The sequence below is a fragment of the Gobius niger genome (genome assembly GCF_951799975.1).
Source record: "Gobius niger genome assembly, chromosome: 13".
Classification (NCBI taxonomy): Eukaryota; Metazoa; Chordata; class Actinopteri; order Gobiiformes; family Gobiidae; genus Gobius; species Gobius niger.
The window spans coordinates 26974341-26989313 of record NC_136864.1 but is presented as its reverse complement, the minus strand read 5'-3'; the positions used below and the strand labels follow the sequence as shown (position 1 = coordinate 26989313).

The window sequence follows — 14973 nt, the reverse complement described above, 5'->3', positions numbered from 1 at the left end:
ATTATAATAAAAAAAACTGTTGCCACGGTAACGGCTAAACTTTGACATGGCGTCGCTCCTGAACGAGCCGCTGTTGGAAGTATCCGGTCGAGCTCCACCGCCAAACAAGACTTTTTATTACATGTCCATAACGAAATCTGAGGTACGTGTTGTCAACAATAAAACGGTGTACATAGATTTCATTTAGAAAACATTTCTGCAACGGTTGCGCTTTTTCCCCAACTTAGCGCTTTAGCTAACGTAGCATCGCTAACCGACAAACTACACAAGTTTAGCTAGTCCTTGAAAATATAAATGCCGCTTCTGCTGACGGCTAAGCAAACAATCCGATAAAAAGAAGAATAAATTGAAGTACACCAACTCCAACTTTCAACCAACTTTATCCCTTGAGGTGGGCGTGGCCAAAATCAAAAAGTAATTGGAGAAAATGTTACTTGGATACTGTAAGTAACTGTATGAGCAAAAAAAAGTCTGATTTACTTTTATCCTCTTAACCTCCACCTTTACCCCGCTAACCACCTTTTCTCCAGTTCGGCTTTACCCAAATCTAAGAGCTTACATCCTATAGGCCAGTCTAACACCTCATTTGAAAGCTAAGACCGAGAGAAGCTGATATTAACAGATCTTTTGTTGTTGCCGTGTTGTCCTCACTTTTTTCCATGTTTTTCATTTGGTTTTTGCAACTTTTTTGTTGCTTTTTGTCAATTTTTGTTGCTCTTTTGTGTCTTTTTGTTGGTCACATTTAGGTTGTGTTTTCTTCTAGTTTTTGTCACTTGTTTATGCTTTTTTAAGCCAAACGAGAAAATGTGCTCGGTTCAGGTGGGGGTTAAGATGTTAATGATGGCGTAATTTGTGTGTGAAACGAAACATAAAATCATCAAGACAGTTTCAAGAAAATTACAGAAAGTACAGACTAACTTCTAAACAAATCTAAAGAACATCTACTTTATCAATCAAAATGAAGCATTTGCCTCTTTAAACATTTACTCACAGCGGGACAATTACTTTCAGAGAACAGATTCTTCATTATAATTTTTACTCAAGTGGAAGTAAAAAAGTACCGCATGATAAAACTACTCCAAGTACAACTTCTTTAAATGTAACTGAGTACTCCCCGCCCCTGCTTGTCTCTCTGCAGGTGATCTGGAGATGGTGGACGATCTCACTAAGAGCCGTTGACAGGAACACGAGGCCTGGAGAAACCAAGCAGTCCCACCAGGAGATGTTAGAGGACAACAGGTTCCAAGGTGAGAAGAGACATGGCCCAAATGTAAACAAAAATCTTATATCCATCAGCTCACAGAGTTATTTATGATGAGAATATGTAAAACAACAGCCCAAACCTTTGCTTAGCTTGAGTAAAAAGCGCTTCAGACATTGCTAGAACCTGCTGACCTCTCCAGGCCAGCGTTACCGTCGGCACTTGCTGAAGTTTAGACCTCCATGCACGTGACTTGAAAGCTATCTATGGCTAAAACCTTCTGTATAAAACAACCTTTTTGTCCCCTCTCAGCTGAGGTCTGTGCGGTCTTTGGACAGGATGTTTTGGATCACGCCAAGTCTTTGTGCCAAGGCCATTTCAATTACCTGGAGAGACTTCCGCACGCTCTTCTCCTGCGCATCATGGGCTTCCTGGAGCTGGAGGATGTGGGCCAGCTCTTACGCACTTCGCACCGCTTCTGGAAAGTGAGTTCTTACCAATCGTTACAATCGTGGAAAAGTACTTTAACGATACTTGGTTATAGCAGATAATAACGATAACAATAATGTTTGGAAGATCTGCAAGTTTACAATATCAGGTTCATCTCCAATGTCAAATTAGGTAAATAAAATGAGGGAAAATAGGGAAGATGTTAAAAAAAGTAAAATATGGGCCAAAATTAGGGGGAAGAATTGGGGCAAGAATGAGAAAAAAGTCTGTAAAAAAAATAATGGGGCAAACATTGGGCAAAAAAAAAGAAAAAAATAGGGGGAAAAATAAATAGAAATTGGGCAAAATAAAATCAATGAAAATAATTTGAGCTGAAACAACTGTCCCTGGACCAACGGTATCAAAAACGGTATTTTTTTTGGTTCCTGTTTTTGATACTTTCGGTAGTACCTTTAAAGGGGGGGTATAATGCAAAATCGACTTTTTCAAGCTTTACATCATGTTAATATGTCATTCCCTCATTAAAAACATGCCTGAAGTGTTGCCTTGGCACATTCACGTATTTTTGAGTAATCTGTAAAAACTCTGATGGCGGCCATTTTAGGGATAGGTTTGCCCGAGTCCTCCTAGGAACGCCCCCACCTCCTGGAGAGGCCTCCAAGCTTTCGTCACCAGCCGAGTAACCGACCACTGCTCCTCAGCAGAACCCCCTCCCCACTGATGCCACAGACAGCGTGTGGAGGGGGCGTGTCGGAAAGGGTCAGAGGTTCTTAAAGAGACAGAGGCCTATTTCAAGACATTCACTACAGCCATTTTGAGAGAGACATTTTATACAAGGCAGTTTTTTTTTATTTACTGCATTTACAGACCAACAGAAGGTTTGGTCATCATTGTAGTGTGATATAGACTGGTGCTATGTGATTGAAAAAAGCAGAATACCCCCTCTTTAACGTTTATTTCCGATACCGTACTGGTATTGTTTAACGGTGCTCAGCCCTAGTCCTGTAACAATTAGATTTTGCTACAGTGATTCCAGTATTTAGTGATCAATTCATATACACATAAAACATAAATTAACAATAAAAAGTGAATTAAAAGTGAAGAGCATAGCTAAAATACTTTCAGTTGTCATACAGATCAGTAGGACTGCTTACATGTTACTGTCCTCTGTCAGCTGTGCCAGTCGGAGGAGTTCTGGGAGAGCGCGGTGCGGCAGCGGTGCAGCACACTGCCAGACGAGGCAGTGTCTCTGGCCTGTGACATCGGCTGGCGTCGCCTTTTCTTCACTAACAAAATACAGCTCCAGCTGCTCATCAACCGCCGCCTCATGCAGCACCTCCAGCTCGTGGAGGACACGAGCGGCGACCAAAACAACACGTCGGAGCAGCCTCCTGTCAGCAAGAGTCCCGACAGTGCAGAAAAGAAATCCCAATCCAGCTCTGGCTGCAGCGGCGATGAGAAACGATCCAACGATAGTCTGAGTCTGAGTCTGAGCTCCCTCAGCTCTGGCACGGCGTCAGCCCGCACCTCAAGCTCAGAAGAGGGATCTTTGGACGAGTTCATAGATCGTCTTGAAAAGTTCTGTCTGGCCCAAAAGGGAGACCCAGAAGAGGAGGAGAGTGAAGAGTCGTTCTCTGAGCCTGAAACCGTAGGAGTCGTTTAGTTTGTCAATACTTCGTGCCTTTAACAATCCTTAACAGTGCTTAAAAAAACCTTCTAACGGCCAAAAGAAAGTTTGCCCTGACCCTGTTTAATGTGAAATGTCTTGTTAATAATTTATTTGTTGTGCTTTAATTTATTTAAAAAGTGCACTATGTCTGTTGTGCCATTTACTGACAATTATTACAAATAAAGATTGTTATTTGTTGTTTTGTTTGCATTCATTTTTAAGTATTGCCAGAACACATCACAGCTGTTTTTGGGAGGTGTAAAGTCTCTATAGAGCTCAACAGTCCCACCCACTCCCGGTCACATGTCTGGATCCGACGATTTTTTAATAAATGTAAATATAATGTAAGAGTTTAACAACCTGCTAATCAGCTATGTGCCAGCTCATGGACATAAAACACACAAGGTATTGAAGATTTGTCTAAAACGTTATCAACGGCAAAGTTAGAAAATAATTTTGACGTATTTTCAAGTATTGAGTGTTTTCTTTTTTGTAAAATACCCGTGCAGTGGTCAATAGTTAGCAGAGAGCTGATCAGCTGGCGTCGTGCTTTTAAACTCTTAATATTTTAATTTTTCAAAAACTCAATAAAATAAATGGGATATTTTACGTCGGATCCAGACATGTGACCGGGAGTGGGTGTGACTGTTGAGCTCTTTTTGTTTCTGTTTTTAGAGGGACTAGAGGGAATTTAAAAAAGTTAAAATTGTGTTTACTTCTGTATTTTCCACTCCCGACACGCTCCAGCATGACCAGCAATGTCCTAATGTGTAAACTGAGCCCATGATCTATTCACCACAACTGCTGCTAAAAGCCTGTGCACTCAAAAAGTTCACTATGTCCACCGTCATGCTTAACATAGAGACTGCAGTTACGTGTAAGACCTGAGGTGGCAGTAGCGAGTAAAGAAATGACAACTTCTATTTAGTGCCTTTAAGATCGGTGCCACATGCATTCAGGATCCTTCAGTAATCAATTGTCTTCATTTGACCTATAGAGCTCCACAGTCCCACCCACTCCCGGTCACATGTCGGGGTCCGACACAAAAAATCCCATGTATTTTTGGTGTTGACTTTTTGAAAAAGTCAATAATGAGTTTAACTTCACGGCGCCGGCTAATCAGCTATTATGCTAACTCACGGACATGAAACATACAAGGTAAAATTGAAGATTTGTCTAAAACGTTATAAACTTACAGAAGTAATTCTGTTGTATTTTCAAGTATAGGTGACTTTCATGATTTAGAATGTGACGTAATAATGTCAGGTGGAGGGCGGGGCCAATACAACTCTATGGGAGAAATGCTGTTTTTGTAAGAAATCTCCAAAACGAAAATTGACAAATGTTTTTCTTCATCAGTATTTGATCGTGATTGGATTCACAAACCTGTGATATTATTTTTATGTCTGAAAGTCCTTTCTATTAGACAACATCACGCTCATGTTTTCCCATATTGTCACCACTTTTTGAAGTTTTTCGGAGAAAATAATTGTACATTAGTTCATATGTGCTGACAGAGGAGATCATGAAATTTGTGACAGTTTTTATTTCATGTGGATTCCTCCAGTAATGACTGAGATATGAGCCGAAAAACAAAGACATAAAAGTATGCATTTTGTCAGTTACCACAGTTACCACAGTTACCGTCAGTTGCTCCACCTCAATGTTAAGCTATAGGCTCTTTAGAATGTTGTGATGTCACGTGAACGCTACCTATTACTTGTTTCTTTCTTGTCAAATACCCACGCAAGTGTCGGTAGTTAGCACACAGCTGATTAACCGGCGTCCTGCCATTAAACTCTTAATAATTGACTTTTTAGAAAAGTCTAAAAAACTAAAAATACATGGGGGCATAATTGACACAGATCGGTCTGTGACATCCCTTTTTGAAATTGACCAATGGGTACAAAATACTGGGAGAATAAGTACCTGAATGAGTTGCTGATCAGTATGAACCTGTTGGCTCCCCCTAGAGGCCATAGTGCGTCTCGACCACAGTTACCTCATGCAGTCTGTCCTCAGTGATCTGGAGACAGTTGGAGCAGCAGATTTGTGCTAGCAGCCACCTGTGCCACTGGCCTGCTCCGTCACCTCACAGACACAGAGACCACTTAAGAGATTAAAGGTCGTAATGCCAGCGTGCTCTCCTCATCTCTGGCTTGTGTAAGAGCAAATGAAAATACCCCTCTTACGCACCGTGGACCAGGAACTTGCAGGCATTTTTTTTTTGCCGTTTTAGACTTTTCAGAGCTGGAGGGGGTCCATGCGGGGTTTCTTATCCCCATCGATAAAGCCAATATTTCAGTCCATTTTCATGTGGCGGGGCCTTTTCAGTAATATTATCAACAGCAATACAGTTTAAGTTTGAAAAGCTACAACAATCCCAGAGAATTTAATAACGTAGACATACATGTATACGAATCATAATTCCTGTTCTTTTCATTCTTCCTTGTCGCCATACTCACTTTGTATTTGCCACCTTAATATTTACTGGGGGTCACTTGTTTAAAAGAGATTTGTATATTAACCAGGTCAGATGTTGCTAAAAAATGAACAGAAAATGGTTGCTGTGCTCTTTCTTTTTTATTGATGATAAAGAAGGGCCTTCCGTTCCTCTCTCAAGAGTTGTGAGGAAGAAAGGTGTGATGCCTGATCTTTTTTTTTGTCTTACTCCAGTAGTAAAATGAAGAAGAAAGAGAATGATTTTGTTTTCCAACAGTGTCGCTTGATAATCAAAGAGCAAGCCCCTGAGCAACTGTGCTGACTTGGCAGCCATCTTGGAGCTCCTGGAGAAGTGACCTGTGACATCTTTTGATCCCCTCAGAGGCTTAAGTGCTGTAATGACACTGTGAGCCATTTACATGATTGACATTTGACATAATTCTTATTTATAGCAGTGGATCTCGACCTGGGGGTCGGGACCCCCAAGGGGGTCGCGAGACAAATCTGGGTCATGTAGATTAAAAAAAAAAATAATAAAAAAAAAAGGGTTATTATTTTATTATACCATATGTGCTATTTTACCAGAGTACCAATAGTTGTTCTAAATTTGATTCATTTTATTTTAGCCATTTGTTTTTTTCTTTGTTTTTTAAGAATTATATAGGTTCCTGTTTTTCCCATGGTGTGACCTGGGCGGGGGTCACAATCCCAGTTAAATGTTATAATAGGGGTCGCGGCTCCAAAAGGTTTATAGGATGGCAGATATATACAGTAGTGTTACACTAAACCTAAATATGCACCTCATCATCAGTCTGTTCCAGTTCTTTCAAGTTTTATATCGAACAATTTACTGTGGAAATCAAATGTCAGTTCCTGTATTACATTTTGTCACACAGCAATAGTACCAAACTGATTCATTTGACATGCTCTACTGGAGTGTCATTCAGAGAAGGCTATATACAGTGGGAGCCATATGTTTGCATACAGTTTATATAATGACATTTGCATTTCTTCTTACTGTCTGACATGAAACCAGAATAAACTTTTTTTTTTTTGGTTCAAGAATTTAAAAAAAATATATTTCTATTTGCTAAATGCCAGAAGAATGAGTGTTTGTGTTACTTTTCACAAAGTCAGAAGTTTACATACACTAAGATTACTATACCTTTAAATAATTTGGGAAAGCCCAGGTGACGAAGCACAAGTCTGGTTCATCCTTTGGGGCCATTTCAAGACGCTTGAAGGAGCCAGGTACACTGGTAAAAACAATGATGGAAATGACCTGTCATCACACAGATCAGAAAGAAGGCGGGTTCTGTGTCCCAGAGATGAACATACTGTGGTTTGAAATGTGAATATCAAACCAAGAACGAAATGCAAAAGACCTGGTGAAGATGTTGAACCTGGTAAGAGTTTGCCATTATCCAGAAACAAGTCCTGAACCGACATGGGCTGAGAGGGAACAATGCCAGGAAGAAGCTCTTACTCCAATAGAAACATCAAAAAGCCAGTTTGGAGTTTGCAAATAAAAAAAGGATAAAGACTTTAAAAAAAATGTTTTTTTTGGCCATTGACCATCGTCACATTTGGAGGAAAAACTTTGAAATACGGGGGGGAAAAAACACTAATTTGGAAATGTGGAAATTTTGGAGCAACATCTCAAGACATCAGCCAGGAAGTATGTTTATGTTTTTATGTCGAGTGTTGATGCTGTGTTTTGTGTGAACCTGCTGAAAATCAGTTTGTACTGAGCTAGGCCCGATTTTTTTTTTTTTTTTTTTTTTTCCTGCCTAATAAAATGAAAATGAAAAGCTTGGGCACAGATGGGTCTAAATGGACAATGACACAAAGCAAACTGCCAAACTGGTTACAAAATGGCTTAAAGGGTGTAGTGAACTTTACAATAGTTTGAAGTACTTCTTGTCCTATGGCATCACTACCTGTGGGCAGAGCCAGGAAGTGTTTGAATTTGTTTGTGCATGTCATGGAAAATAAAAGACAGAACCAAACACAAGACCCACTTGTACACTTGTAAAATAATGTAGTTTCCTCCCCCTACATGTTCCAGCCATGTCCTAATGTATTGAATGAGCTCAGACCTGTTCACCACAACTGCCTCTAAATTCCTGCACTGTCACTAAAAAAGGTGTTAATTCGGGTCCGAAGTGCCGTCATGCACGAGCTTAGTATAGAAGCTGCAGTTACACGTATGACCTGAGGTGGCAGTAGTGAATATAAAATGACGAACTTGCATCTAGCCCCCTTAAGGAAAACAAAGTCAATGTTTTGAAGTGGCCAACTCAAAGTCCTGATCTCATTCCAGTTGAAAATGCATGGGTAGAGCTGCAAAGGCATGTGCACACAAGGTGGTCTACAAATGTCTCAGTTACACCAGTTCTGTTTGGAACGATGGACAAATTCCTGCCAACTATCGTGAGAAGCTTGTACAAGGATATCCAAAACGTTTGACCCAAGTTATACAGTTTAAAGGTAATTCTACCAAATATTAATGACATGTATGTAAACTTTTGGTTTTGTTAAGTAACAAAAACATTTCTAAAAAATTCAGTAATTTTTTTCTGGAATTCTACTCAACCTAAAAAAAAAAGTTGATTCTGGTTGCATGTCAGACAGTGAGAAAAAAATGCAAATGTGTCTTTTTATAAAGTGTATGTAAACATAAGGTTCCCGCTGCATTTGGAGTACACACAATCCATGTTGTACTGCTCAGTTTAAAGGCAGGAAATATGCAGTCTGCTGAAACTACAGACAGCAGAATGTTACTGGACATTTACTAACTAAAACTATGATATCCATCTATGGAAGAGTATAAAAACTAAATGTTTATTAATTTGTTTATTTATATGAGCCAGTGCCTGTTAATGAACACGCATGAGACTCATGCATGAAAACACACCACACCGGATTGTAGCCTTGTAGCCTGTTGACTTTTTGTAGCATATAGTGGCAGACCTGCCAACATTGGCAGGCAGCCAGTATCAAGGTCACGTGAGCTCTAAAGTCTATAATAAAAGAGTTAGTGTAAATGTCCCAGAGTGTCCCAGTGAGTGACATGAATTGTACAGAAAGAGAAACATGCAAATAAGACTTGGGAATAATAATAATGTAATACATAAACCTCTGAGTAAACTATTTACCAAGCAGTACTGAGAGTATCAATATTTTCGCGGTCGCTTCTGGGAATTGCACCTAGCTTAATGGCTAAGATAATGTTCAGTGGTCCAAAGTGGCAAGAGATGATGGCCTTATGACAAGGATGGCTCTGGACGAAACCCTTATAAGGACTGTGTCCTCATGAGGGTTCATTCTAAATCTCAGAAGTCACTCCCCTTCTGCCCTTTTGCTTCGGTGTTCTTGATTTCATTCTTCTACTGTCTTCTACTTCTATGCAGCGTCAACACGCCAGGGGACCCCGCCTTCCAAGTGATTGTAGAGCACTGTGCACAAATATAGCAGTCTAGAAAGCCTCTTAGGACAGAGCCGTTTACGATTCCTTTTCCGTGCACTGCATCCTCAAATAGCTCACACAAAGATCTTAAGCCAAAATCCCTCCCTGGTATTTAATTCTAAATGAGTAATTACTGGGTGTGGCTATGTCTTAGGTTTGCAGGTAGGCTACTGAAGCCACTGATCTGCTCACACTCTCACTAGCGCTGGGGCAGCGGCAACCGTTCGTGGGACACCACTGAACATTCCAGTTTCCTAGGTGCAGAGAGACCAACCAAAAAGCCGCCAAGATGTGTGACATGGCGGGACTAGATAACCTGGTGGCCAACACGGCTTACCTCAAGGCCCAGGGTGGAGACGACAAAGAAATGAAAAAACGTCGTCGGAGCTTGTCTCTTCCAAAACCTGAGCAATGTGCGGCAGTGAGGGCCGCCATCGAGAAGGACTTTAACATGATTTGTGAAAGACAACCAGTTGGCAAGAAGTTCTTCCGAGATTTTCTTTTGAGTAAACCTAATTACAAGGTGGCTGCCGATTTCTTAGACGACCTTTACGACTGGGATCTGGCTGAAGGGGCTGCGAAAAACAAAGCAAAGCAAGACATCATGAAAAAGTACACCAAACCTGAATCCAAGACCTTCTTGGCCTTTCTGACCGGCGACGTACTGGAGAAGTGCAAGGGTGTGACGGATTCCAACTTTGACGAGGTGATGAAGGGAAAGGTTCAAGAAGGCACAAGAGAGTTTTTGAAAGACAAGCCGTTCTCAGAATTTCAGGCCAGTCCATTCTTCGACAAGTTTCTCCAGTGGAAAGAATACGAGAGGCAGCCCATCAGTGACAAATACTTTTACGAATTCAGGACCCTGGGAAAAGGTGGCTTTGGAGAGGTAAGACTGAGCAGAACCACAGGTATTAACATCCAGTACCAAATAACATAAGACTGTTGGCCTAGTATAGTATTTTATTGTTGGCAAATGACATAATTGAACCTATTACTACAGAAGGTCCCATGATTTGAATGAGAAGGGATTTTCCACATTGTGAGCTCATTACATAAGAGAATGTAAGATGACTTTTTTTTCAAGGTGACCATGAAGATGTAGTCTACTAAACCACACTGGAGCCATGTTATGAAACGCACCTATAATAGTATGTACATGAAGACGTGTTACAGAGCAACATTGTCATCATCATTATCATCTCTATCGGCATATAATGCGGCCCATTTGTGGTTGTAAGTCGTAGGTTAAGTGTTAAATACATAAATAAATTAGTTGCACGTCTTTGAAAAATACGAGGTTTAGTAATGCAATCTATGAAACCTCAATGGACAAGTTTTACAGTTGTTCGTATCCAATATAAGAGCAAATCCCAAATCGTTCAGGAATTTATTGAGGACAAAATTGCTATAAAACTACAAGCTAACAATTTTCTTTCCGAGATGAATTGAAGAAAGAAGCAAAGTAGCATTATAGAAGTGAAAAGATCCCCAAAAGGACCAAGACACATGTCGAAGGTCGGAAGGGGCTGCCTTCTTAAAGCTTCAGATTGGTCTATATCAGTGTCAGGCTTAAAGTCATATTTGAGGCTTTTATATGAGTGAGGGCACAAAACACACTCTGGGTTATTAAGAGGGATTAGTGTCTTTACACAATTGACCAGAAACATGGAACTAAAAGCGTAATGAAATACAATCATTTCTGATTTACTGTGTTTTGAAACAATGCTAAACTCAGTCTTCAAGACAAGCAAAGTTGGAAAGAAATACTGCATTTCAGCTACAGTACTTCCAATTTCTAACAATGTGAGCAACTGATTTATGAACTGCATTATATTGTGTCATCCTATTTCCACTAAATATAGCATGTGTCTGAAGTGCTCTTTTAATTTCTCGATTTAAATGTGGCAATTGTAGAGACATACATAAAGTTTGACAACTTGAAAGGTTAGGAGATACTGAGCCAGTAATGAACGTGGAACTCTGTTTGCCTTCAGGTATGTGCTGTCCAGGTGAAAAATACAGGCCAAATGTATGCTTGCAAAAAGCTGGAAAAAAAGCGGCTGAAGAAGAAGGGTGGAGAGAAGATGGCTCTGCTGGAAAAGCAGATCTTGGAGAAGGTGAACAGCTTGTTTCTGGTCAATCTGGCCTATGCTTACGACACCAAGACCCACTTGTGCCTAACCATGACGCTGATGAATGGAGGAGACCTGAGATACCACATTTACAACTTGGGCTACGATGGCAAAGGCGTGGATAAGGGCATCGAGATGAAGCGTGTGATCCATTACACTGCACAGATCACCTGTGGCATCCTGCACTTGCATGAGATGAACATCGTTTACCGAGACATGAAGCCCGAGAACGTCCTCCTCGACAGCCAAGGCCAGTGTCGACTCTCTGACTTGGGTCTGGCCATTGAGGTGGCTCCTGGCAAGACAGTCAACCAGATGGTGAGTGTCCCTCATTCCCCCTCATACACTCTGTTGTACCTTTGGGTTTCTGTTTGCTCCACCTCTTAGTTGTGTTTGTCGGTAAAGAATTTTGAACTACCATATAATGGATGCATTGAATCCATTGGTCAGTCAGGTCATGACATACTCATAGCCGAATCTATAATTGGGACAAAGTGAAGCTGCTACAAACCTAGGCTTGTTTGTTATGATATCTCATCTGAAAACGAGGCTACAGGCATGTAGGGGAGGTTTTATTTAGGATTAGGATTAGTGAATAGCTAAAAACATCTTGCATTTCGGTTGCCATTATATAATGCAAAGTCATTAGGGTCTTCTAAAAACAGCAGTGGTCCAGGCTTCATAATGGGCGTAGGAGGCATTAGACAGTCTTGTACTTAACTAGTATGACCAGTTCCCAGGTCATGTACAGCATGTTAAGTATTAGATTAAACATTCCTGTTACTTAAGAGTAGATAAATAGTCTGATAAAGAAGAGGGGGATAAATTCCATCAATTTATAATATTCAGAAGAACTGATCCATTCATGTCTACTGAACGTACAATGGAAAAAGTTCACATTGATGTACATGCGTGTATATATGACCATTTTTTTATTCCATGGACATAAAGATGATGTAAATATAAAATTGTTCCAGGAATTGTCATGGGTTAGCATTAGCAGCTTCTACTCTCAGGTCTATCTGTAGTAGCAAAGCCAGTGGCTCTATGAAAGTCCACTAAGCTCATTAACGTACGCCGATGCTCCAACAGCGGCCAAAGTGACTGGGCTCGAGCTGGCTTTACCCTTCTAATCCTCTTAGGGGCATTACACAAGTCTGTCCCTGATTAGATTGGCATAACCAGGTAAAAACTCACAGGGAATAGTTTAAGAATGAAAGAAACAAACACAAAGTCACTTATGTAAGGTAACATTGTTATCAACGTACAACATCCGGCGTGGTGTGTTTACATGCATGAGTCCGATGTGTGTTCATTAACATGCACTGTCCCAACCAAATAACCAAATAAATAAATAAATAAAATAAATAAGGATAAAGGCTTGCAATAAATCATTGTAAATGAAAGTTGTAATATGTATTATACTATAGTACCACAAACCTCAACAGATACACACATTAAATATTTCTAACTCTGTGTAATATGTTGACAATGAATTTCCACAGGGATCTATCCTTACACTGTCTTTGTTTTTATATTACTTTCCTTTATGTTTATTAATATGGATGCTATGAAGGTGGCATATGGTTCAAATGTAGGATAAATGTATAAAGATATAGCCACTTCCTGGAAGTTTTTAACTGTGTTAATGACGGTGTAACTATACGCTGACAAGTCGTTATTAGACACTGAAATAGAAAGAAGCAACATTTAGAAAATGTGATGCAACACAGTGTGCTGGTTCAGTGGCTGCAAACTGCCATTTACTTGGAACATGATGTGGGCGTCACATACATTACCTGGGCACTTGTTGGACATTATGTACCCGTCAAAGAGTGGACTCAGAAATGAGCAGTCTTTATGCAAGCCACAGTACAAGGTAGTGAGTGGGTGGACGCACATGATTCCTGACAGGTAGTAGGCTTTAGCAGCATTAGGCTTAAAGCCAAGGCCCAGAGACAGGAAAGGTCACACTGGGATGGACAGGGAAGGTCAATGGACAAAGAACACACTTGAAAATACTTTCATTGTTGTTAATACAACATTTTGATGAGGTGACATTTTAATGATTCATCTACGTGAACATTATGTTCAACTTATTATATACTATATAGGTTAGTGGTAGTGAGCATATTTGCAGACCATAATGTGCATGATTAACAACTTTTCTTGATCTCACTTCCTCATCATAATGTAGCAGTAGAAATTCCTTTTTTAATCCACTTGAATCGCTATTGCTGTTCCCAGTGTCCACAGTGGGTCATTGTCTACATCATGAGACAATGACCCACTGTAAATACAATGCAGCTGACTTACCCAATTATGCTGTGTCCTATTTAGGCTGGAACTGGAGCCTACATGGCCCCGGAGCTCCTGAATAAGACCCCGTACCGGACAGCGGTGGACTGGTGGGCCCTGGGCTGCAGCATCTACGAGATGGTGGCTGGCTACACTCCCTTCAAAGGCCCTGAGAGCCTGAAGGTGAAGGTGGAGAAGGAGGAGGTCCAGCGCCGAATCCTGAACGAGGAGCCCAAGTGGGAGCACCGCTGCTTCGACGCTGCGACCAAGGACATCATCCAGCAGTTCCTTAAGAAGAAAATGGACGAGCGATTGGGCTTTAAGTAAGATGTTCATTCAGAAAGTTCTAGCACTTTACATTACATTAAAAGCATGGTAACGGGGTGGAAATGCACGGTACCTAAAACATAATCAGTGTGGGAATTATATGTAAACAGGACGTGCAAAACATTTATTTCCATTGTCTCTTAACCCTTACTCAGGAGACTGCTAAGTATCGAAATATGGTCCAGCATTAATTTTAGTTACTATATTATTTCCATCCTCTTAGCCATCCATGTTGTAGCTATACAGCGCTGTAAAATAATGCGACTGAAGTGTGGCCAAAGGAAAAAAAACAACAAAAAAACACAAAGTATACCACTCCTGTCTCAGTGGAGAATCTAAGCTTAGAACTACATAACTTTTTACTGTTTATTATTCACACTTCACAAAGCAATCTCCAGTCAAATTTCCACGATGGCTTATATCTCTGCTTGTCTGTAGGAACAACATGGAGGACCCTCGGAAGCATGAGTGGTTCAAGAACATCAACTTCCCTCGTCTTGAGGCCGGCCTCGTCAACCCGCCGTGGGTACCCAAGCCCAACGTCGTGTACGCGAAAGACACAGGGGATATCGCTGAGTTCTCAGACGTCAAGGGGATAACGTTTGACAACAACGACGAGAAGTTCTTCAAAGAGTTTGGCACCGGCGCTGTGCCCATCCAATGGCAGACGGAGATGATCGATAGTGGACTGTTCGATGAGCTCAACGACCCCAACAGGAAAGAGGCGCCAGCAGGTTCAGACCCCGACGCGCAGAAGTCTGGCACATGTGCATTAATGTGAGCGGCCACATGCTTTACACCAACATGTTTCAACTCCGCAGAAGTTCTCTCAGTCAGACGCAGGGACCTTGTGGAGACATTAAAGAAACGTTGAGAATGATGTTATCCCTGATGTGAAAGTGTTTGGGTTTACAGTTAGGTCAGATTGTTGCTGATGTGTAATTAACTGAAATACACTGCTGTGAGACGTGAAATGGATTGCTCT

The 14973-nt window shown here is 40.9% G+C and overlaps 2 protein-coding genes across 2 annotated transcripts; both read left to right on the top strand.

Moving 5' to 3' along the window:
• Positions 1 to 31: 31 nt before the first annotated feature.
• Positions 32 to 4004, top strand: fbxo36b (F-box protein 36b; the record flags this gene model as incomplete). Its single annotated transcript, XM_079568796.1, has 5 exons — positions 32 to 142; positions 1139 to 1247; positions 1514 to 1686; positions 2826 to 3299; positions 3996 to 4004. The coding sequence occupies exons 1-5, from the start codon at positions 47 to 49 to the stop codon at positions 4002 to 4004; spliced, it is 861 nt and encodes a 286-aa protein (XP_079424922.1). The 5' UTR covers positions 32 to 46.
• Positions 4005 to 9520: 5516 nt separating this feature from the next.
• grk7a (G protein-coupled receptor kinase 7a) lies at positions 9521 to 14769 on the top strand (the record flags this gene model as incomplete). Its single annotated transcript, XM_079568794.1, has 4 exons — positions 9521 to 10117; positions 11226 to 11681; positions 13704 to 13984; positions 14427 to 14769. The coding sequence occupies 4 exons, from the start codon at positions 9521 to 9523 to the stop codon at positions 14767 to 14769; spliced, it is 1677 nt and encodes a 558-aa protein (XP_079424920.1).
• Positions 14770 to 14973: the final 204 nt, after the last annotated feature.